The sequence below is a fragment of the Anguilla rostrata genome, chromosome 10 (assembly GCF_018555375.3).
Source record: "Anguilla rostrata isolate EN2019 chromosome 10, ASM1855537v3, whole genome shotgun sequence".
NCBI classification, from domain to species: domain Eukaryota; kingdom Metazoa; phylum Chordata; class Actinopteri; order Anguilliformes; family Anguillidae; genus Anguilla; species Anguilla rostrata.
Genome location: NC_057942.1, coordinates 30,143,510 through 30,166,761, shown reverse-complemented (window position 1 = coordinate 30,166,761; position 23,252 = coordinate 30,143,510). Strand labels below are relative to the sequence as shown.

At 43.2% G+C, this 23,252-nt stretch overlaps 1 protein-coding gene across 1 annotated transcript; it reads right to left on the bottom strand.

The window, feature by feature from the left end:
• Window positions 1–1,024: 1,024 nt before the first annotated feature.
• LOC135233185 (versican core protein-like) lies at window positions 1,025–23,015 on the bottom strand. Its single transcript, XM_064296487.1, has 8 exons — window positions 17,301–23,015; window positions 16,969–17,082; window positions 16,750–16,863; window positions 11,036–11,194; window positions 9,836–9,918; window positions 4,397–4,541; window positions 3,711–3,893; window positions 1,025–3,049 (listed from the first exon to the last, which is right to left on the bottom strand). The coding sequence occupies exons 1-8, from the start codon at window positions 22,849–22,851 to the stop codon at window positions 2,919–2,921; spliced, it is 6,480 nt and encodes a 2,159-aa protein (XP_064152557.1). The 5' UTR covers window positions 22,852–23,015; the 3' UTR covers window positions 1,025–2,918.
• Between the last annotated feature and the right edge of the window lie 237 nt (window positions 23,016–23,252).

Sequence of the window (23,252 nt, the reverse complement as noted above, 5' to 3'; positions counted from 1 at the left end):
CCGTACTAATGATATCTATATACTTTTCTGAATTTCTTTTGTCTTGCAGACAACAGCGAGAATGGAGTCATTTCACACTCTACTGGTTTCTAAAGAAAGGCCCGCATGATTATATTCTCAATGAAAATGCTGCAATACGCAATTTCTATGTTCTGAAATTTCATACCAGCAGCAAGTCAGAGACCAATGAGTGAAGTCGGTCATAATTGTGTTTCAATCCAAATGCTGTGCACCAACGAACCTGCCTGCTGTCGAAGTCTGTTTTACTGGGTTTAAAGTGAGTTCACTGAGCTTGGTATTGCTTTCCATGGTTTGCCATATATCCGCAGGCAAAAACTGAAGAAACAAAATGGTATTTCAGGACAATTTTTAGTTCATTTTGAACTTGATGTTGAGTTCATGATAGCTTCAAAAGATTAATAACCACTCAATATCCTTGCACTAGGTGTCATTTCAAATGAGCAAAGGAGCTCTAGTTAAGTAGTACTTATTGCAGTTTTAGATTGAATGCATCATACTCTATAAATGTTTCATGCCACTGATATACACCATTTAGTCCAGCCCCACTCTGATGTTATTATTGTAACCGATAACTAATCAACCTTGCTTTGACTGTGTGGCCCATTGCTATAGGCTGCCAAACTGCATTATGGGTGAAACGATAAATTCAAGAATGTATCATTGGTTCCATTTTATCAGCATTTCAGAACTCCAGTGTGATTTCCAAATACCAGGTAGAGTACAGATTCAAATCCTTCTTAACTTGTGAACACAAATTCCACAAATTGGTGGTAATTAATTAGCCATAAATGGGAATTTCAAAACTGCTGCTATCAACAGTGACTCATCCTACCCTGCCAATTCTTTACTTTTTCATGTAATAAAGTTAATACCATATTATCTCAGCCATACAAAAAGACATGACTTTAAACTTCAGTACCATTTACCTGGATGTCACAATAATCCTTGCATATGTTATTTATTACTGTTATTGAGAGAACAAAGACAAATTAGACAGACTCCGTAGAATGCATTAAACGTTTTCTTTGGTGACACAGAGCATGTATAAAAAGTTTTTAAAATCTTTTTAAAAAACATAATTCGCAAACATCCCAGACATTCACATTATAAAATATACAAGTTATAATATAAATATAAAAGATATTATGTGCATTCTAATGGTAAAAAACAAGGCAATCAGACCAAAAGAACATCATGCCTGGGAATATTACAAAGAAGGGGTCATCTGTCATTGAGCGACACAGTCCTATTGTGGTCTCTGTGTTGCTATGAAGCCTCGGAATTGTTAATCCATGGATACTGTGAGTTTGAGTTCATTAGTGACAAATAAGTACCATATTCAATCATCACGTTGACTAATACTTTCTTGCACAGCATAAATATATATCTGTTTCCACACCAAGATTTAAAGATTGTACAAATAAGGCCAAGTGATTGCATCTCCAGAATGTCTGGCCTCATGCAAGAAAATTAAAAAAATAAAAAATAAATTATTTGTATCTCCCATTCAAGTCTTTCACAATTTGACAAAGTACATTCTCTTAATAGTAGTTCAAGAAAAAAGCATGTAAGGTAAGAGTAGTTCAGATTAAAAACCCAATGAGATTTTAAGGCAGAATAAAAACAGTAGCATTAAATGGCAAAGTTTTTGTAAACACTGCAAAGAACGTTGGGGTTGAAACTGGGTGTACATAAAAATGTTGCCTTTGCCTTCTGTGCTCCTATGAAAGATGCAGAATAAATTAAATCTCTGGTTTTACTTCAATTATCATAGCCCAAGGAGGAAGCACTGAGTCTGCAGTACTCTGTCACACATTCATAATATCTTTTCTTTTTATATTTTTGACTGTATCACACTTAAAGATTAAAACGGTTATATATACACACATTTGTCAATTTATTAATTTATTACACATTTCTATATTTTTTTTCCCTCTCCAAGATCACCAATGATGGCATCTTCATACATGCTGGTAAGCTGTTCAAACCTTTTGGTATAATAAACTCCTTGCTTCAGAAAAATAACTTCCTGTTTCAGGAACGTGACTTCCTGTATTCTGAGCCACTTGGCCTGGCCGCCTCTGAGAATCCTCATAGTTGGCGGCTGGGTCTTTTGCGCACTCCTCTCCCACCTTGTCCCTGCATTGTTGTCCACCTACTCTATGAAATGCCTTTGGAATTGTCGCCAGAAATGCACATTAACTCCAGAGCCAAAATGGCGGAAATCCTCCTGGTCACAGGTAAAACACCCACTCTTCTGTCATTATTGGCCTTCATTGCATATAGATTCTGTGTAAAGTATACAAAAGAGCAGCAGAAAGAGACACTATTTCCATGTCTCTTGGGGTGAAAAATCCTAGGAGCGCGTTATGAATACTCATAAATTCCATGGTGTATTTACAATATCTTGAGTTGTTGAAGCTTGTTTTTCCCTCCCTCCGCTTTTCCTCGTTTAACTTTTGGACAGTTAAACTGTTAGATAAAGAGCTTTTGAATTATATGCCTGGCCAGAGAAGCAGGCTGGATGAAAAAAATAAAAATAAATCCAAAGTAGAAAATGTGAAATCAACATTCGTATCCATCAGCAAACAGATCCTGTGTCCAGCTGTCTGTATCCTTTTTGTCATAAAAAAAAATTGTGACCCTCAAAAAAACAAAAAACATTGAGCAACAATAAAAGAAAGTGAAAAGCATTAACAAGGCACTTCATTTTTCATAATTCTTCTCATGTCTTGACTGTAAAAAAAAAAACGCCTGTTTTATTTTCCTTTTGGCGGTGCCGTTGGGGTTTGTCCTTTAGGTGCCTGACGTCCGTGGGTGAGTGGAAGGGGGCTCATTGCGGGTTTCAGGCCCTTGTGCGACGAGGCTGGTTCTCCAGACGGGGGTCACGTGGGAGGTCAGCGCCCGTGCCTGTGCACTCTCATGGCCCAGCGATGGTGGTTTCTCTTCAACCCATGGACCCGCCTCCTGGAATGGTTGTAATTGTTGTGCATGTGTTTCCAAGCGTATGCCTGTTGGAAGGTAGATGCTGGGAGAGAAAAAAATACAGATAATTCTAGATTATAGTGTAATCCTTACTTTAAAATACCAATACAAGACATAGAGGTCAGTTTTAGCCATAGGTAACAGCATGTCAATCTGTCTGCACTACAGACAGACCAGGGATCAGGTAAGTAACCTTATACAGAGAACCGGTTCTTCCAGCATCTGGCCTAGAATTGGCTAAACCCCCATACTTTCCTCAGCCATTACTTATAAAGGAGAAATTAAGGGGTATTTAATGGTGCTTGAACAGCTGCAGTGTAGTGTAACGGTAAGGAAGCTGGGTTTCAGTCAAATATCCAGTGGTATGAGCAAAATGTATGTGAAAATACTCTGTGCAAGTTACTTTTGCAGAATGCCAAAATGTAATAGAATGCAATGTGAACTGAAAATCACTTCTGAACTGGAGGGCAACAGGGTCCAGTGGGCTTTCTTTCAACCAAAATGTCTTGAAGTCATTATTTTTTAGCTAAGTTCACCTATTCACCCAGTGAGAACTGGTGGCTAATTAACTCTAAAACTCCTGCCCCTTGTCAAGTGTTATGACATTAGAATGGAACCAGAGTGCAAATTTACAGGGTAACTCCAAAAACCCAGCACCTCGTATAATGTAACAGTGTTAGAACGGGACCGGAGGGGAAACTCACGGGTCATGCAGGTGATCTGGGGGACGTCCCACCGCCCGTTTCCACGGCACTTGATGACGGGCACGTGTCTCTGGATGAAGCCGTTCTTGCACTGGTACCTCACCAGCGAGTTTACCTCGTAGCGCGGCCGCATCCTTCCGAAGGTACGGGCGTTCTGCACGACTGGAGGCTGGCTGCAGGCGACTGGGGCAGGGACACAACACAAGGACATGATTTACATTTCGCTATATTTTTACATACAGTCAGACATTTACTGAAGCAATGCAGGTTTACTGCCTTGCCAAAACAGGGCTGCCAGGTGAAATTCTCAAGCCTGGAACTAAAGTATATCATTATATTATCCCTGGGCCCAGGACAATAATATTTGCCACGAGTTCACAGACCATCCCCCCTGGGACAACTGGACCCAGGACCACGTACCCAGTTGTCCCCCCCGATGACAGACCTGTTCCCAAGGGTACATTGGCATTACCTAGGTTTAAGGTTTAAGGTCTAAGGTCTAAGGTCTAATGAACTCTCAGGTACGAGGTGCCTTTCAAAAGCAGTAAATTTTGACATACAGTATAAGTACACTACAAAAAGTGCCAAAAACATGGTGAGTGCTTAGGGAAGCCATTGCTCTCTGAGTCCGGGCCCACCGTATGTAGGTGTGGGTGGGGACTTGCGACCCACGCCCCGCCTCTCACCTGTTCCCTTCTTGCAGGTGAAAGTGAGGTGGTAGTTGCACGGCACGTCGTTCCACTGCCCGTCCTCGTGCCAGATCATCACCACGCAGTCCTCGCCCGAGGTGAAGAAGCTGTCCGGCTGGTGCGGCCTCCAGTTCTCATATTGCTGCAGGAAGGGGAAACAGAAGCGAAGGGCTTCACAATAATGTTCACAAGTGTATCCTTTGTGTAAGTATGAACATAAAGAAACTAAAGAAATTGCATTGTTTTTTTTAATGATTATTTTGAAATGATCAGTTCTGCTTAGCCCGTAGGTTTTTAGCTGCAAATGATGGTAGAAGCCCATTTGCTCACACTTACTAGGTGAGTCATTCACTATGTCGCTCACTCATTCGCTCACTTGCTCACTCACTCACTCACTCACTCACTCACTCACTCACTCACTCACTCACTCTCACTCTCACTCTCACTCTCACTCACTCACTCACTACCTCCATCAGTAACTGGGTTTTATCGCTACAGGTCACAGTCGTTGAACCAGGCCAGCTCTGTTCTGATCATTACCATTACCCTCTTCCTGTGCAGGGTCTGTGCATTCAGTCATTGGCCTGGGGAAAAACGCTTGCATGGGATAATGGGCTATAAATGTCCCTCTGATAAAATTCCTCCCAATTACCTCAAGCTGATGAGGGCTGTTCAGCATTTTGCAGCGATGGGGAAATTAGACTGACACACGTAATTGCCGTAAAAAGCCTTCCTGTCACAGTCATGGGAACCGGCTGGTTCCTACGGTAGCATTGTGATGTGAAGGGGATGGGTCGATAGTGAGGAGGCGGGGCCGAATGTTGGCAAGCAGGCTGGCGTCCCTGAGACCCGTAGCATGACCAAACCAGCGGATCTGATAAGGTGATCAGGCGCGTTTGTTTTGGCGCCCGTCGCCAGCAAGCGTAATCTCTCTTCATCCGAATGGAAGGAGGGTGGGGGGGTGGGGGTAAAGTCCCATGGTGCAATGCGGTCCAGCAGCACCTCGCCTAGACACGAATGTATCAAATCTCCGAGAGCGCAATTTCGCTTAGCTCATGTGGCATCCGTCTTGGCAAGCTCGAAGTTTTAAATCTCCCCGTTATTTTGTGGGTGATGTAAGATTTTCCACAGTCTGAGAATGAGAACCTCTGCAGATGAAATAATAAACTATGCCGTGCACTGCTAACTGCAAGCTTGATTTCACAGCTATACTGCTTACTCACTTCTTTATGTTCTTAAAAGTGCCATTGTGCCAAGATTCCAGGACAGGGATTCTGTCAGTAAATCAATGATCTGCCATTTCTGCAGTTCTGAGATATTGAGCTTAAAGTTCCTGCCAGTTCATTGGGTTTTATTGCTTCCTAAAAAACTGAAATTAGACCCAAATTCTGAACATTTTTACACGTGTAATGCCACACACGTGAACAATGATACATAGAACATTTATTTATATATATTCAACAAAAATGTCACTTAGAACCCTGTAATTCTCATATCACAACATGCAAGCATTGTAATATTCTAATGCATTACAACCTATGTATATCTGTAAATGTAAATGTATATCTACCCCTCAACCTAAATATTCAATGGCAAAAAAAACAATGCTTCAACACTTGTGCTTTGTAGGGAAATGGTAAAATGCTTTTTCTCATCAAGAGCTCAGAGACTTTCACATTTAATTATCAGCCAGTTGTTGGAATACAACGTAAATAAAGTGTTTCTTAATTCCATGAGTCCTGGCTTTGGGCTTTGATAACCTATAGGCTAGACATTCTTGGTTTTTATACTTCCCTACGCTCTGACCCAAAGCTTCCCGCTGCAGATGGAAGTCTCGGTATATTTATCCTGGGTAATCAGCCTGACAACCTCAGGCAGCATGAAAATTGAGAACACCACCCCCCCCCCCCGTCCTCCTCCTCTGCAGAGACACGGCAGCAGCCGGATTAGCTCCTCCGGCAACTTCCTGAGGCGTTTCCGGCGTCACGGCAACGTGCATCCGAGCCCTGAACTTGGCCACAAATTAAAATTCCTGATTTACACTAGAATATGACATTCAAGCGCAATAGGGTCAAACAACTGAAAAATCAGATCCGCTGCAGTTGCCTAGATGATCGAAAGACGGAATATTTAATAAATAACCTCAACCATCCAGAGAGGGATAAAAGAAAAAACTCAAAACAATCAACCTTGCAGGAAAAATATGGTGCATTAATTTTCCCATGGGCATTTAGGATGGTAATAAGAGAACAGCAGAGCCTCCCTCCACTGGTAATTACCTTCAGGGAAATTTTTTGGGTCATTGCTCAGGTCCCAAGACAAATTTCACAGCATCCAGGGGGACGTTACCTCAGGCTCGTGGAAGATGCAACTTAAAAAAACAAAAGACTTGACCGCAGCGGAGCAGCAGGCTCAGAAGAAGGACTAAGAGAGAGAAGTGTGTTTGCACACTCACATACTCAAGGGAGGAGCAACAGACTCGCTAAGAGATCTGAGGGGATTTTCAGTTGCGGCGCTGACAGTGTCGTCCTGAAGTGGTTTTATTTTATCCACCTACATCCCCACACATTAATCACATCTGACTGTGGCAGGGAAAATTCTGCAGTTAATAAGACCAGTGGTCAGGTTAGTAGAGAAAACCTGCGTTTGCAATAGAGATAGCCTAACATTTTCCTCAGTACTGTTCTGCTACTTCATTGAGGTGCATTTTGTTAGGTAGAGGTCTACTGAGCAAATAAAGTCTTCCATCCTCACATACTCATAATTATTTGCTGATAAAACCCTCCAAAAAATTACAAAGAACATATAACTGCATGCAGTACTTTAAGAGCCCACATGGGGGCATTAATCTCACATTTCCACACGGACTTCACTCTCTTGCCCCGCCCCAAGCAGGTGAATATTTAAATTATATGTTATTAATTTATATGTTATTTATTAATTTTGTGACAATTAACATTAGTTGTCTCTCCAATTAGATTTATCCTTTAGTCAATCTCTTCTCTGAAATAAGAGCGGTGGTGACATCACCTGTAAATTCTGTGTTTAAAAAGCACCGACCACTGACTGGCATTTTTGTGTTGTTTAGGCCGGTGTTACTGTCTGCTCTCCAGTTTCTTGTAGCCTTGATGTTTTTACATAGCCCCAGTTTTGCGTTGAGGCTTTGCTTATTGTTTCACCCCGTATACGTTTCATTTGGCCGAGGAGTCAGAGCCTTTTTTGGCAGCCGAGGCCCTGTGGACGGGGGCCAGGGAATTCTCCCGTCCAGACCCCTGGGCTGGACCAGCCGCTTGGCCGACGTCACTGGGCTCCAGCCCACAGAAAAAGGCATCTCTGTTCCCCCAGCATCATGCGAGGGCTGGCTGCTTAATGCGACAGAGGCCCGCCCGTAGTCGCGTCCAAATCCAGGCCCCTCTTGCCCCTCGGATTTGTTCTCGGCTGTCGCCGGCCCCTCCCCCCGAAGTCTCGAGAGCGCATCACGTTTCCACCAGCTGTGACATCAGGACCCGGCATTTGTTGGGAAAAACGGCAAATGCCAGAAAAGGAAAAAGACCGTCTAACTAAAGGCGATCCCCACGAAGATAAACATCCACGCTGTTGTTGTGGTTACACGCCTCTGTCCTTTAAAGAACAGGGTCACAAACAATTCACCAACGTGTGTAAACTCTTCTGGCTAATTCTCAGAGAATCAGAGGCAGGAGGAAGAAGAAAAGAGTCTGGCATCTTTTATCTCAGAAACCACTAACCGCGCTCAGTTAAATCTCTAAGGGCCGATGCTTCCACCTCGTTTCGATATGCTGTGTTGCGTTTCCTGTTCTGGGTAGGAGAAATCCATTCTGCATGTTGCTATGGCGAGGGGTTGGGGGAGGGGGTGGAGGGGGGGGTAAAGCCTCCGCTTGTGGAACACCTGAGGCTCGTTTTGCATCTCTGATTTTCATCTTCTCAAAATCAGCTCCAGCTGTGAATCCGCTTCAGTGCGGACCCCAGAGGAGACACGAGTGGCCTGTGTGAACGAGCATCCATCTCTCTCCGCTTTCCGCCAGTCCCCCCGAGCCATCAGGTGCCCTAACGTCCCGCTGTGATGACGTACGACTCAAGTACCGGCACCTCGCCGCTCACTACCTGTCCTGTCTAAAACTCAGGGTCGTTCGCTGGCCAATTTTGAGGATAGGAAAATTCAATTGCGTTCAATTGAATTATAAACAAATTGTTGCAAATACACGGCATTACATACCATGAGATATTATTTCTTCGTGCTATTTAAATTTCTCACAGCCACATGCCGACTGTACCTGCCTCATGAGAATCAGCAGCCACCTGGGCATTGTGATCTTTAATGGGTTTTCTTTTCCAAATGCAAACTACACTGAACACACTGTCTAGGAATGGCACAAGCGATCTTAGCTACCATCTCTCAACACGCCTCAGCTCGAACCCTTTTTTCTGAACTCTGCTCCCCTCTGTCATTACACCGAGTTAACACAATCCTGAGGTCGTGGCTTGGGTTTGGAGTGGGGGGTGGGGGGGTGGATTCAGACTCCTCCCCCTGCCCCTTCCCCTCCGGTCTCTAAAATGTTTCCAGCTGATGCGAGTGCGGCCAGGTGGTGCCCAGCTGCATTCTGCCCGCCACCCCCCCCCCCCCACCCCCGCCTCCCCCAGCCATGGTTTCCTGAAGCCCCAGTCTACCTGTCCACACCTGTCCCCCTCTCCTGCCCAAATTGACTAAGGAGTGTATTTCTAACAGCGCTCTGTGGCTCTGAGTTCTAGACGGATGGCTGCAGTTTAACTCCAGGCCCTCTGCTCTCTCTATTCTCCCCCTTTTCCTTTTGTTTTTTTTGTGCCTTTGAAGTGGATGGCCAATCAGCACCCTGGCCCCAAATGAAGCAATTAGGAACTTTCCTGTGCACATACAGAACACCTCAGAAAATACCCCCAGCCCCCCCTGGTAAACCCCCCCTCCCTCCACTCTGTCTGAGAAACGCATAGTTGCGTATGCACACACACACACACACACACACACACACACACAAAAAAATGTCCACTGTTAATTCAGCTGTAACAGAGTACAACTGAGATATTATATATTCTGCAAGAGTTGATTTAACACTGAACATTGTCATGCCTTGACAAAATCAGCATTAAGTTCTCAGATGTGGAATTTCACAAGTGCTTAAAATCTAGTTTTGGGAGTTTCAGAGGGATTTCTGTCCAGCTGGGATGCCATGACAAGAGCTCATCAAAACATCACGGTTTGATGTTTACACTGTGACGTTTGATGATTAGAGTCTTGCAGACCTGGACGAGAAAGCTGCTGTTTGCCAAAAGTGGGACTGATAAAGAGTTTCCATAAACTCTGTCTCATCTTCCCAGTCAGAAATATTTTTCTGATGATTCAACCCATTCAGAAGGTGAAGAAGAAAAAAAAAAACCTCTTACCACTGGTCGCCCGTCAGTCCAACGGAAATCATTTTCAAACATTTTATCGTTGAGGCCAATCCACTGGTAATCGTGTCCCAAGCCTGACAAGGGAAGAATGAAACACACAGATCAGCAGCACATTCTTTTGCCATATTAGGTTTTCAGCTGAAACAGGAAAATAAAGAGCCATTTTTATACCCGTGAATCACGTTTCCTTTTCCAACGGCCTGCTTTCTTGCACTCCGAGATAATTTAGAAGGTTCTGCTGTGATGCCAAAATGCTTGCCAAACGTATTCAAAATCTCCTCAGTCTAGTCCTGTACTCTATTTTTTTGCTTACAGTGTCTTACAGTGGGAGACCAAAATACACGAACTATATATACTCTCTTAGGGACTTTTGAACAAGAACATTGCCAGAATAGAAATGGCAAATTCATTAGAACAGCCCCTGGAGTTTTAGCCAGTATATCACACAGTATTATCCTGCATGAAGTGCCGAACCACTGGAGGTAAATAGGCTTACAGAGTGCTCTTGGTGAGCAGCGAGTTAAGTTATGTACAGATAAAAAGAGGAGAAATAAGTCATGATGTCAGCATGCAGCTCCTTACAATTATATATCAGCCATTAAGGCTGTTTATTCAGGTTTATTCTCTTTGTTGTGAACGGTCAGGGTCTCTGGAATTTTTAGGTTTTTTGTTGGGAACCTTCAGGGTTTTGAATAGTCACTGTCTATTTGTTTGGAATGGACAGTCAGGGTCTGTCTTGCAGTCAGGGTCTCAAATAGTTAGAGTCTCTCTAATAGGATTAGTCCAGGTGGCGTTGGGGCTAGGTTTGGAGGCGGGGGAGGGGGTAGAAGGGGTAGAAGCAGTGAAGGAAGAGGCAGAAGAGCAGTCATCAATGGGTCACTGAGGGGGTAACAGAATTAGGGTGAGAGGAAGAAGGAAAAGTGACAGGGGAAAGAGTGTGGGGAGTCAGGGGCGAGGTTAGGGGTTAGAAACGATGAGATCTGATGAGGGGGTCAGCGAGGGGACACGTCACGTCAAGGAGCGGCGGCGAAGTGAAGCGGGAGCGCCAGGGCGAGGGGTCGGAAGGAGAGTGGAGAGGTGGGACGAGGAGACGGGATTGGGGGGGGGGGGGGAGCTTCCCTAATTAGAGGCGTCCCAGCCCGGCGCCTCCCTGTCAGTCCCCTGACCTGTGAGTTAAAGGCAGTCACTTACGGTTCACAAACTGCTGCTCCTCGTGGGTCAGGATGCTGGTGAGGTGGGCGCCCTGCAGACGGCACTCCCTCTCCGCGATGTCCCAGGTCCTCCGGTGCGGGACGTACCTGTAGCAGTGACCCTGGAACTTGTGCCAGCCGTAATCGCAGGTCTCCGTGTCTGAGGAAGGACGTCAGCGAAAAACACGTTTTACACGCCGTTCTGTAACCAACTGCACCAACGCATGGACACATAATGATGAGAACAGGCACATAATGATGGGAACAGGCCATTTTGCCCTTCTAGGCTCATCAAGTAATGTTGCGTGTGCAGCAACGGTCGCACTCTGAAAACTATCTCAATGAGCTGAAGTGTTGATACGTACATTCAATTAGAAAAAGTCTACAAATGTTTATTAAACCAGCTGAAATTGCATCGAGCTTTACAATCCACAGCGGTCTGGTGTTGCTTTCCAACTGGCCGTATTTGATTCTGGATTTTACAAGCAGTACGTCTATGAATAATAAAACTATCCATTGGCTGATTCTGGTATGTGATGCGGTCACTGTCATTTACAATATGTTTCATTACAATCTGGTCCATCAAAAGGCCCCTGAAGATTAACTTATTGGATGCGGTCATACAGCAGCCAGTTGTTTTCCAGCACTTCTTTTTCACATCTCCCCAACCAAACTAGGTTTAGTCCTGTCACAGAGATGTCCATTTTATGGAGCTGAAGATGTTGTTTCCAACATCTGTCGAATCTGTACACACAATGCAAACACTTTTTTTGCTTTGCAGCACTAAATATTTACTGCTAACTGGAAAGAAATACTGCTTGAGAAAAAGAACAGATAATATTATCCTGACATGGTTGACTAAGCAGCAAGAAAAGGGGTGTGGGATCTATAAATGCATGATTCATATCAAAATATGGAGTGTTCACTAAAAGCCACATCAAGAAAAGAGCCTAGAAACAACTGTTTTCATTTGAAATGAACATTAAATGGCAGTGCTGAGTTAAGATAAATGTTTAAGCAAACTGTTTAGTCTGAGGAACACGGATACGTCACAATGCAACTGCACTCCCTGCACTCTCCCTTTAACTTTATAAAGAACTGATCTTTATGTAAACGTTTTATGTAACGTCTTTGCTCATTTGAGAATAAGCACCTGCAGTAAGTAAAATACGAGGATTTGTATTTGTGCCTGGTGACTTGTTGCACATGTGCACGGTCAACCGCAAAGTAAACCAGTAAAGAAGTGGCTTCCTAACCATGTCAACCTCAGTAGGACCTCTAGCAGTCAGGAGGTGGAAAACAGTGGCCTATAATGGATAATAAGCAATCGCCCTCCATTTACAATATAATCAGGGTCATAATTAAACCAACTATAATGACATCAAGCTTTACAATCCCCAATGGTTTACAACTGGCTGTATTTGATCCTGGATTTCACAAGTGGTACATCTATGAATATTTGGTCATAATATAAATTATGACCTGACTGACTGAATGGATGTGGTTGACTGTGCACATGTGTAATAAATCCAAAAATGAATCAAATAAAAGAGACATCCCTGTAGGTATAATGATATATTTTTTAAAGAGTTTAATGGACAAATATTTTTTGAGCACAGCTGAATATAATGGGGCACTTCAGGGGAGAAAAACAGTTTAGCATCACACAAGCATTAAACTTTCTCTGATATGCTGTGCTCTAAGAATCTTTGCAAAATTTTTAAATAAATAGTTCCTGTGAACAGCTGTCAAAGCATGATCATGACAGGCTCTGCAATTAAGGCAGAACAAGAAGTACCATGCCTTCATTTGAAGACTGAGCAAGACAAAATGTGCATGTGTTTGTATCAGGGCTCGTCCTTCATAAATTAAAAGTAGACATATAGCTTCCCAGAGGAAGATTGTAAGGGGTGGGAAAGTAAATATTGTTTTGTTGCTGACATCTGTAATCCATAAGAGGGCTGACAAGTCAGCCACAAAACTGTCATAAACAGAGTGCGTGAATTAAACATCACCCACACCTTTGGCATTTTCAATGGGGAGGGGCCAGAAATCAATTCAGCATGAGTGATGAGTCTGAGGAATTGTGCCACATAAAAAAGACTCATTGTTATTGAAGTTAAAATGGGCTAACAAAAGTAAATAACAAATGGGCCATTAATTATTTTTTTATGCCGTTGTTCTTATAAGATGACAGAGCAATCTTTGTTTGCAGCATAATCGCTCTTGCCTTTCCCTTTTGGAATCTCCGCTTTGAAAGTAGGCTTTTTTGTCCAATAGAGGACTGCCTGAAACACCAGAAGGAACCGCTATGTTCTTTGCTCGTTATTTTCTTCTCCTGATGCGATGCGTGTCATTTCAGTATACAAGATAATTGGTGAAAAGACAGACATTTTATAACTCAGTAGGATGAAACACCTGCTGCTCGATGCTGAGGCTTCTAATCAGTGCCCTAACAGGAGGAGGCCGGCAATTTGAAGCCCTAGCAGGAAGAGGTGCTTAAATTTGGTGCTCAAATCAACAGCTGTCCGTGACTCTGACTCACTAGCACATACAGCTGTTTCATAGGGATTTTTTAAGTTAACCAACTATGTTTATGAAGAAAGAAAGCATGTGTATGTATTTGTCAGTCAAATTTGAGGACCAGTGTTTATTAAGCCTCTTATGTATGTATCAAAGGACCAGTAAATCATGTGTAAAACAAAAGAAACATACAGTACAGATCTCAATCCATATGAGAAATAAAGGTATTTACAGATTTAATGAAATTCCAAAACATACTGTCGGCTTGTCATGTCCAAATCAGAGATAACGGGCTATTCATTTGGGGATAGAGCACCGTATAGAAAGTATTTCCACAAAACTGCTAAACCTGCTGTTAATGTCTGGTTTTTTTGTTTGTTTTTTTAAAACTTCCTTGCTGCAGCGTAGGCATCTGCGAACCGTATTCTTGGAGAAAAGAGCCAAGATGCCAGGCCGAAGGAGGACGCCATCCGAAGAGTTTCTATTGCGGTGCCAGGCAAGTGGAGTATGTGGCGTAATTGTGACCCAGGGTCTGGACAGTTTTACAGCCGGAGGTCTGAACTTAGGGGAAGTCTGGAGGGGGGGTGGTGCACCCAGGTGAATGAGGGAGGGACATGGGGAGGGGGAACACCTAACCAATGGCGGCTGCCTGTCGCAGGAGCTACAGGAGCTCACCGCAGTCCATTGCCGGCCATAGGAATAAGAGTTTATTTGAGGGCACGAGTGTGTAAAGTGGCGACAAGCACCCATGAGCTCATACACCGAGCACATCTGGAGAATCACAGGCAGACTGCCAGGATTGTGGGTCTTTGGCACATTACACATGCTGTGCCTGTTCAGTGCCTCAGCTTGGACCATTAAAAATAAGCAGGTCTCAGGTAGACGCCCTTAGATCTATTCATGTCTCTAATTCTCTCATTTTCATATTTTAAAATAATTCCATAATGCATCAGTTCAGTACCCTTTTTTATCTGTGATATTACGGTAAATTCAGCCAGACAGAAGAAATAAAATGGAGTTTGTAATACTTTTTGAATGGAGTTTGAGATACAGAAGATTGGGAAATGCCAGAGAAATTGGTCTCTCTGCTTAAAATGCCTCTAAAGAAATATAACCAAAATGACTTCTAAATCTGGATGACAGCACATGCCCCATATTCTGCACATATTATCACTGTTCAAATATTTCTAAAAAATTAGTGACCTCAATATTTCCTTGCCATTCAGCAGCGCTAAAGTTCTTTGCAAAATTTTCATATTTAAATACTACAAATAAATATTTGTTTATTAAAAATGGGGCATCTCACAATTGCTGCTTGTATTTATCACGCCAATATCCAGCTGCAAAATCCTACAGCTGAAAGCCAGCTTTGTTTTTGTTTCGTTTAGTCTTTTTGTTGGGTTTTTTTTTTTTTTTGTTTTGTTTGTGTTTGTTTTTACAGATTTTTGGCTGAAAAGCCTGAGAAAGCAGATGTGTATTAGCATTAGGCCACAGGGACTGAGTCACTGCTGAATAACTGTTACAATATTTTTGGGGTGCGGTTTGGAGTAGTTCATGAAAGAGGGGTACACCCATTATCGGGGCTTCAGGGGTCGAACAGGGTGTTACATAACGGAAACATATTGTTCTGCCTGTAACCCAACCAAAGACAGACAGGCTGCTGATGCACTTGAAAAGTGGGAGGGGCTATCCCACAAAAATGTGAACTGAATTAAGCAGCAATTTTTTGCATTTCCAATATCATTTATTACCTTTATAGAAAACACATATTATAAGTCTATTATAAGACTGTTAAAGGACAATTAAGTAGATAGAGTGGCAGGATGTATACTGGAAAAAAGCACACACTTTATGATTAAACTGATTCCATCTATCTCTATCTGGTTCACTGTATTATCCTATGGAATGTGGCGTCACAGTCATTACTGATGCAATCAGGAATACATCCAGACTAAACTGGCACATCCCATAATACATATAAGCACTTTAGATGAAAGCACCATTGTAGGGGAAAATTTGTGTAAAATTATATACATTCAATAATATATTCAAACAACCTTTTGCCATTCACATGTAAAGACCTGCTTTGGCAGCTTGAAGCACTGGCATGGTTCAAAGGGGTGTGTAGATTTGTTTTTGGAAATGTAAAATGTTATGACAGACTCATTAGCTGGTTTTAATTACTGAAATTTGTGAATGTCACATTCATTTAAATGACTGAACATCTGATTACCTTTCAGCCTGAGCCCTCATTGTCCTATTTTTCTTTTGAAGACATTTAGCAAAAGTCATGGAAAATTATTCTGTTCCAAAACAAAATGTGCTGCATATTTTTCACCTTACATTTACATGAAAACCAGGCAACAAAGGGAGGGGGCTAGCATTATGTTCCAGCAATAGTCAAATTGAGAATAGCTACACATACATGTCTAGACACCGGACAATTTGAGTTTGTTCTTTTTCCTAGCCCAAAACTATGACTATTCTGATATTTCACTCTCATTGACAAATAATTAGCTGGCTTCATGACAACAACCATTCTTTCCTGCAATACAGGGTAAGTTGTGACCCAGTACAGATTTGACAGCGGGGTGTTGGTGCATATATCTGTGAGGCAGGAAATTTTGTCTGGGATAAATGGAGATTATAGCCTGTAGTGGTTCCCTCAGTCAACTGCTCAGGGGAGATGCAACAGACCCTTTAAAACACGAGATAAGGATTTTTTTTTAATGACTGAGAGACCACCCCAGTGGGGGTCGGGTTATTTGGAGAGAAGTGATAGGAAGGAAGGAAGGCAAGTATGGGGGGGGGGGGGTGGCTGGTATTCCCCCCAGGCCCTTCATTTTGAATTTTATGATACAGATGCTCTGCCTGTCATTTCAGAACTGTTCAGGTGACTGATATTTCAAGATGAACTGTTCAAGTAACCCAAACCAACATTGCTTTTTTTCCATAAACCAATCCAAAAATCAGCTTCTATCTGTAAGCTATGCTGTTTGCAAAACAAGCATGGCACAGAGCGCCAGATAATTGATTGCAATAATAAAACGGTGTTGAGTTTTATTCTATAAATTGTATCAAAAAATGTTAAGCAAATTAAGACATAAACCACATCAAGAGCTGCTAGGTGACTGATAAAAAAGGGGGCATTGCACATATAGATCAACCAGGCCTAAAATCCAAAAGTCTTACCTTCTTCACAGAGGGTTCCTCCATAACTTGGGAGGCACACACAGGTGAATGAATTGAGACCATCTACACACGTGCCTCCATTGCGGCAGGGGCTGGACTGGCAATTGTCTGCGTCTAGACACAAACATAGAACAGCAATGGTCACAATACAAAAGTCAATAATCACAGAAAGGAAAATGAAAATGAAAATATCTTAAATGAAAATATATTTCACTGTACCTATTTCACAGTTATCACCACTGTAACCAGGTAGACAGGAACAAGTGTAGACATCTCCCCTTGTGTAGCAAGAGCCTCCATTCAGGCACATATTTTCAGTGCAACAATCTATTCCTGTGATGAGGTGAAAAAACACAATATCCGTCAAAAAAAATTGTTTTTCAGGTGTAGTACAGAAACCTCAAAGCGTCAACCTAGAGAATTCAATATTATAGAAGTCTACACTGCTTTGTCATATCCATTCGCACTACTGTTTGGAATTACAGTGGCTCCATATTCTCACGTTACCAAAAGCCTAACATACTGACACCATTAAATACGCAGTCCAGTACCTGGGATGTCAAACACCTGGCCGACAATGGTGTGTCCTGGGTCCAAATCAGGTGTTAGAGTGCTTTCAATCTCACCGGGGGCAGGCAGAGCTTCAATCAGTGGAGGATTTGATGAACTATCATAGTCTACTTCATCCTCCTCTGCTAGGATGGTTGAAGCCTCTGGAATAACCCCTGATGGTTTGCTGATGACGGTGGCCTCAGCATCACGAGTCTTGCTGGGGGGTGTGGAAACACCCTCTGGTTCAACTGCCTCTTCTGTTTCAGTGACAAGATAAGCTGACTCCTCTTCTCCCCCTTCTACCTCCTCTCTCTTAGATGCACTTTCCACAGGCTCCAGCTCAGACTCTGGCTTCTTTTCAGTGCTGTCTGGCTGACTGATGCCTGCAGTTGGCAATCTGGCTTCAGACTGCATTGTGGTGAGCCTGGATGAGGACACTGGTGGAGATTCTGTAATTCCGGGAGGTTTAGTCACCCCTTCTGAAGGCCTGCTCAGCTCCATTTCAGACTGGGTAGATTTGAGGGTGGTGGATACAGTTTGCTGAAGTACCTGATCCACATCAGAACCATGTGTGGAAGTGCTATCAGCCCTTGGGGAGACCACGGTGCCTGAATGAATGACCGCATCAGGTTGGGAGATAGACTCTCTAACTGGGTGAACTGTGTGAACAGGTGAGGGAGATGTCAGATACTTTTCAGCTGAGGACACATCAACAGGAAGTGATGGGGCAGTTGCTTTGGCCATCGCGTCCTCCACTGTGATACTGGTTATCTTTGAGCTCACTTCTTGAGATGCATCAGTCAGAGTAGGTGTCAGTCCTTGTGTGGTGGATTCATACTTCACGTGCATTGAGTGAGTGGTGAAAGTTATGGTCATATCTGAACCAGATCCTTCAGGCTCCTCTGTTGTTAAGAGAGCTGACTGTGGTGGGAGGGTCACCGCGGTCACACCCACTGCTTCCTCGGTAAGAATAGTTGTTGAGAAAGGTGAGGAGGCTTCAACCAGTGAAACACTGTCCACATCAATGATGGAAACACCCTCAAACTCAGGAGCTGATGAATCAATGTATTTGGTACTTGTATGGTTCTCTTTCCTACTCTCGGTCACTGGTGAGAACAACTCATCCTCCCTTGTTTCTTCCTCAGTAAATCTGATCACTGTGGGGGTTGCCTGTCCTGTGTGGTAAGGCTTTGTGGTTGGTGACAATTCATCAGTGCTGGTTTTTGCTTGGCTGCTTGTTGGGCTTGGGGTGAAAATGTGCTGCTCATCTATACCTTGGTGGACTACAGAGGGAATAGGGGTGGATGTTGGTGCTCTGCCAAGCGTTCCAGTGTGTTCACTCATTGTTACAAAAATAGAAGACTGAGTAATCTGAATAGTTCTATTCTCTTCATGTTCCATAACTTCATTTTTCACAGTTGCTTCAAGGTCTTTTGATGAACTACTAGTGATCAAAGGTGCTTCTATGCTGGATGGTTCTACTGAACGAGATGTGCTGAGCACAAAAGAAGCTTTTGTTAAGGCAGGCTGCTCAGTAAATTCCTGTGCTTGGTCATCTGGGCTCTTATCTACTGTTGTCTCAGCTAGTTTGCCTGTGATTGCATAATGGTCTGATTCTGAGGAATATTCTGTTGGCTGAGCAGTGCTGAGTGCCGTTACCTTATGTTCTACAGGAATGGTGAGAGTTAGGCCACTTAAATCGTCTGGTAAGGTTAATGGTGTAGCTGTCAGGTTTTGGCTAGGACTAATTGAGGGCTTTGCTTCTAGCATCAAGCCACTTGTCTCAGTTTCCTCAGATTCTCCAATGGTTTCATCTGTAGTTGAGATAACAATTGGAGTGTCAGTGCTTAATTTTGCTCTTGTTTGAGTAAAATCTACAGTGCCTTGTGTGGTAAGGCTTCTGTCTATACCTGAGAATGTGGAAGCTGTGTAATCCATTTTTACTGTGCGGGCTAAAAGAGGACTTGTAGTGACAACAGACTCTTTAGTGAACATCTCATCTGGTTGATCACCTGAACTCACGTCTAATGGAACCTTGCTTGCTGCTAGTATTTCTTCTGTGAAATCACCACTGGCTAAATCTGAGGAAGAGTCTTCTGGCTGAGTTGTCCCAGGTGAAATAGTTGTTTTTGTAACTGCAGATTCCATAATGAATGTCGTGGTACTTTCCACATCTAAAATGTCTGATGTCTTCTCTGATGTTTCTGCGATGCTTGTCTCAGCCGTCACAATGCTGATTTGGTCATATGATGTGTCAGTGGGTAAGATGGTAATTGCTTCCCCTGAACCTTCCTGCTTTTCTTCTGTGGGTTGCTCTGCAGCTCCTTCCATGACTGGGTATGGAGGTGTACTGGGCATCACACTTGGTGTTAATTGGTCCTTATCTGTTACCTCACTCTCCCCTTTTGTTAAATTTGCTATTCCACCACTGACAACTTCTGAAGGTGTGGCTGTGGATTCTTCCAATAACACAGCTGTGCTTGGCAAGAACGAAACTCTTGGCAAGTCAGATCCCTCTGTAAGAATAACTGCAGTTTGGCCACTTGATCTGTCCATCTCTGTTAAGGTGAAAGGTGTTGTTATGTCTAAGCTTGGAGTAACTGAGGGCTCTTCTGTTACATTTGTATGTACTATCTTTTCACTCACTTCAGTTTCCATGGTTAGTTCTGTAATTTTATCTGTGTCTGAAGTAACTAATGGAGCTTCGGTGCCTGACGTTTCTTTTGTTTTTGCTACCTCCACAGTGTCTGGTTGTGTGGTGAGATTGCCACCTAAAACTGGGGATGATGCAGTAATTGTGTAGTCTGTTTTTACTGTACTAGACACAAGAGGAACTCTAGTTACAGCAGACTCCTTGGTGAACATCTCATCTGTTTGTTCACCTGAACCCTCATCTTCTCTAACTTCACTACTCACTGCTGGTTCCTCTGTCAAATCACCACTGCCTAATTCTAATGAAGAGATGTCAGGCTGAGTTCCACTAGGTAAAGTGGTTGCTTTAGTTACATCCACTCCTGGAATGAATGTTGTGGCACTATCCACATCTAAAGTGTCTAAGGTCTTCTCTGATGTTTCTGCGATTTCTGCCTCATCAGTCACAACACTGATTTGATCATACGGTTGCTTTGTGGGTGGGATGGTAATTGCTTCTCCTGAGCCTTCCTGCTGATCTTCTGTGGGTTGTTCTCCAGATCCATCCATGTCCGGGTATAGCGTTGAACTTGGCAGAACAGCTGGTGTAAATCCTTCCTTATCTGTTACCTCACTTTCCACAGTCTTCTCATCCATGACTCCACTCATGGCTGTAGAGGACTCTACTCTCTGAGCTGTGGTTGACAGGAGAGGAGCTTTTGTTACAGCTCTACCCACTGTAAACATCTCAGGGGCTTCATCATCAGAGCCATCTTTTTTCCAGGGGATGACTGTGGTTCTTCCGCTGAGGCTGGAGATCACTGAGGGCTTTGTGGTGCTTATTGTCTCTTCTTTTTGTGACACTTCACTTTCCACAGTTGATTCTGTTTGGTCTGCACCACTCATTGACACTGAGGAAGATTCTAGCTGAGGTGTAGTACGAAGGAGAGATGATTTTGTTACAGCAGAGTCTTTCATAATTGGTGTGGTCCGTGTGGATAATTCAGTGCCAAGAACAGCTGATGCATTTTCAGACTCAGCTATTTCTGCTTCATCAGTTACAACACTGGTTTGCTCATGTGATTCTTTAGTGGGTGAAGTGGTAATTGGTTCTCCAGACCCTTCCATATCAGGATACAGATCTATACTGAGAATGGTACTTGTTTTTAGTTCTTCCTCTCCTGTTACCTCACTTCCCGCAGTTGTAAGTTGTGTGATTCCAGCACTAACAACTTCCGATGGTGTGGTTGTGGATTCTTCTAATAACACAGCTGTGCTTGGCAAGAATGAAACTGGTGGCAAGTCAGATCCCTCTGTAAGAATAACTGCAGTTTGGCCACTTGATCTGTCCATCTCTGTTAAGGTGAAAGGTGTTGTTATGTCTAAGCTTGGAGTAACTGAGGGCTCTTCTGTTACATTTGTATGTACTATCTTTTCACTCACTTCAGTTTCCATGGTTAGTTCTGTAATTTTATCTGTGTCTGAAGTAACTAATGGAGCTTCGGTGCCTGAAGTTTCTTTTGTTTTTGCTACCTCCACAGTGTCTGGTTGTGTGGTGATATTGCCACCTAAAACTGGGGATGATGCAGTAATTGTGTAGTCTGTTTTTACTGTACTAGACACAAGAGGAACTCTAGTTACAGCAGACTCCTTGGTGAACATCTCATCTGTTTGTTCACCTGAACCCTCATCTTTTCTAACTTCACTACTCACTGCTGTTTCCTCTGTCAAATCACCGCTGCCTAATTCTAATGAAGAGATGTCAGGCTGAGTTCCACTAGGTAAAGTGGTTGCTTTAGTTACATCCACTCCTGGAATGAATGTTGTGGCACTATCCACATCTAAAGTGTCTAAGGTCTTCTCTGATGTTTCTGCGATTTCTGCCTCATCAGTCACAACACTGATTTGATCATATGGTTGCTTTGTGGGTGGGATGGTAATAGCTTCTCCTGAACCTTCCTGCTGGTCTTCTGTGGGTTGTTCTCCAGATCCTTCCATGTCCGGGTATAGCGTTGAACTTGGCAGAACAGCTGGTGTAAATCCTTCTTTATCTGTTACCTCACTTTCCACAGTCTTCTCATCCATGACTCCACTCATGGCTGTAGAGGACTCTACTCTCTGAGCTGTGGTTGACAGGAGAGGAGCTTTTGTTACAGCTCTACCCACTGTAAACATCTCAGGGGCTTCATCATCAGAGTCATCTTTTTTCCAGGGGATGACTGTGGTTCTTCCGCTGAGGCTGGAGATCACTGAGGGCTTTGTGGTGCTTATTGTCTCTTCTTTTTGTGACACCTCACTTTCCACAGTTGATTCTGTTTGGTCTGCACCACTCATTGACACTGAGGAAGATTCTAGTTGAGGTGTAGTACGAAGGAGAGATGATTTTGTTACAGCAGAGTCTTTCATAATTGGTGTGGTCCATGTGGATAATTCAGTGCCAAGGACAGCTGATGCTTTTTCAGACTCAGCTATTTCTGCTTCATCAGTTACAACACTCGTTTGCTCATGTGATTCTTTAGTGGGTGAAGTGGTAATTGGTTCTCCTGAACCTTCCCGCTGCTCTTCTTTGAGGTGAACTCCAGACCCTTCCATATCAGGATACAGATCTATACTGAGAATGGTACTTGTTTTTAGTTCTTCCTCTCCTGTTACCTCACTTCCCGCAGTTGTAAGTTGTGTGATTCCAGCACTAACAACTTCCGATGGTGTGGTTGTGGATTCTTCTAATAACACAGCTGTGCTTGGCAAGAATGAAACTGGTGGCAAGTCAGATCCCTCTGTAAGAATAACTACAGTTTGGCCACTTGATCTGTCCATCTCTGTTAAGGTGAAAGGTGTTGTTATGTCTAAGCTTGGAGTAACTGAGGGCTCTTCTGTTACATTTGTATGTACTATCTTTTCACTCACTTCAGTTTCCATGGTTAGTTCTGTAATTTTATCTGTGTCTGAAGTAACTAATGGAGCTTCGGTGCCTGACGTTTCTTTTGTTTTTGCTACCTCCACAGTGTCTGGTTGTGTGGTGAGATTGCCACCTAAAACTGGGGATGATGCAGTAATTGTGTAGTCTGTTTTTACTGTACTAGACACAAAGAACTCTAGTTACAGCAGACTCCTTGGTGAACATCTCATCTGTTTGTTCACCTGAACCCTCATCTTCTCTAACTTCACTACTCACTGCTGGTTCCTCTGTCAAATCACCACTGCCTAATTCTAATGAAGAGATGTCAGGCTGAGTTCCACTAGGTAAAGTGGTTGCTTTAGTTACATCCCATCCTGGAATGAATGTTGTGGCACTATCCACATCTAAAGTGTCTAAGGTC

Coding starts and splice junctions, on each gene's coding strand:
- LOC135233185 (XM_064296487.1), bottom strand. CDS start 22,851: ATGGAAACTGAAGTGAGTGAAAAGATAGTACATACAAATGTAACAGAA. Junction 16,864..16,968: donor TGGTGATAACTGTGAAATAG/GTACAGTGAAAT, acceptor GTTTGTGTCTAG/ACGCAGACAATTGCCAGTCC. Junction 3,894..4,396: donor CACCTGCAAGAAGGGAACAG/GTGAGAGGCGGG, acceptor TCCCTGCCCCAG/TCGCCTGCAGCCAGCCTCCA.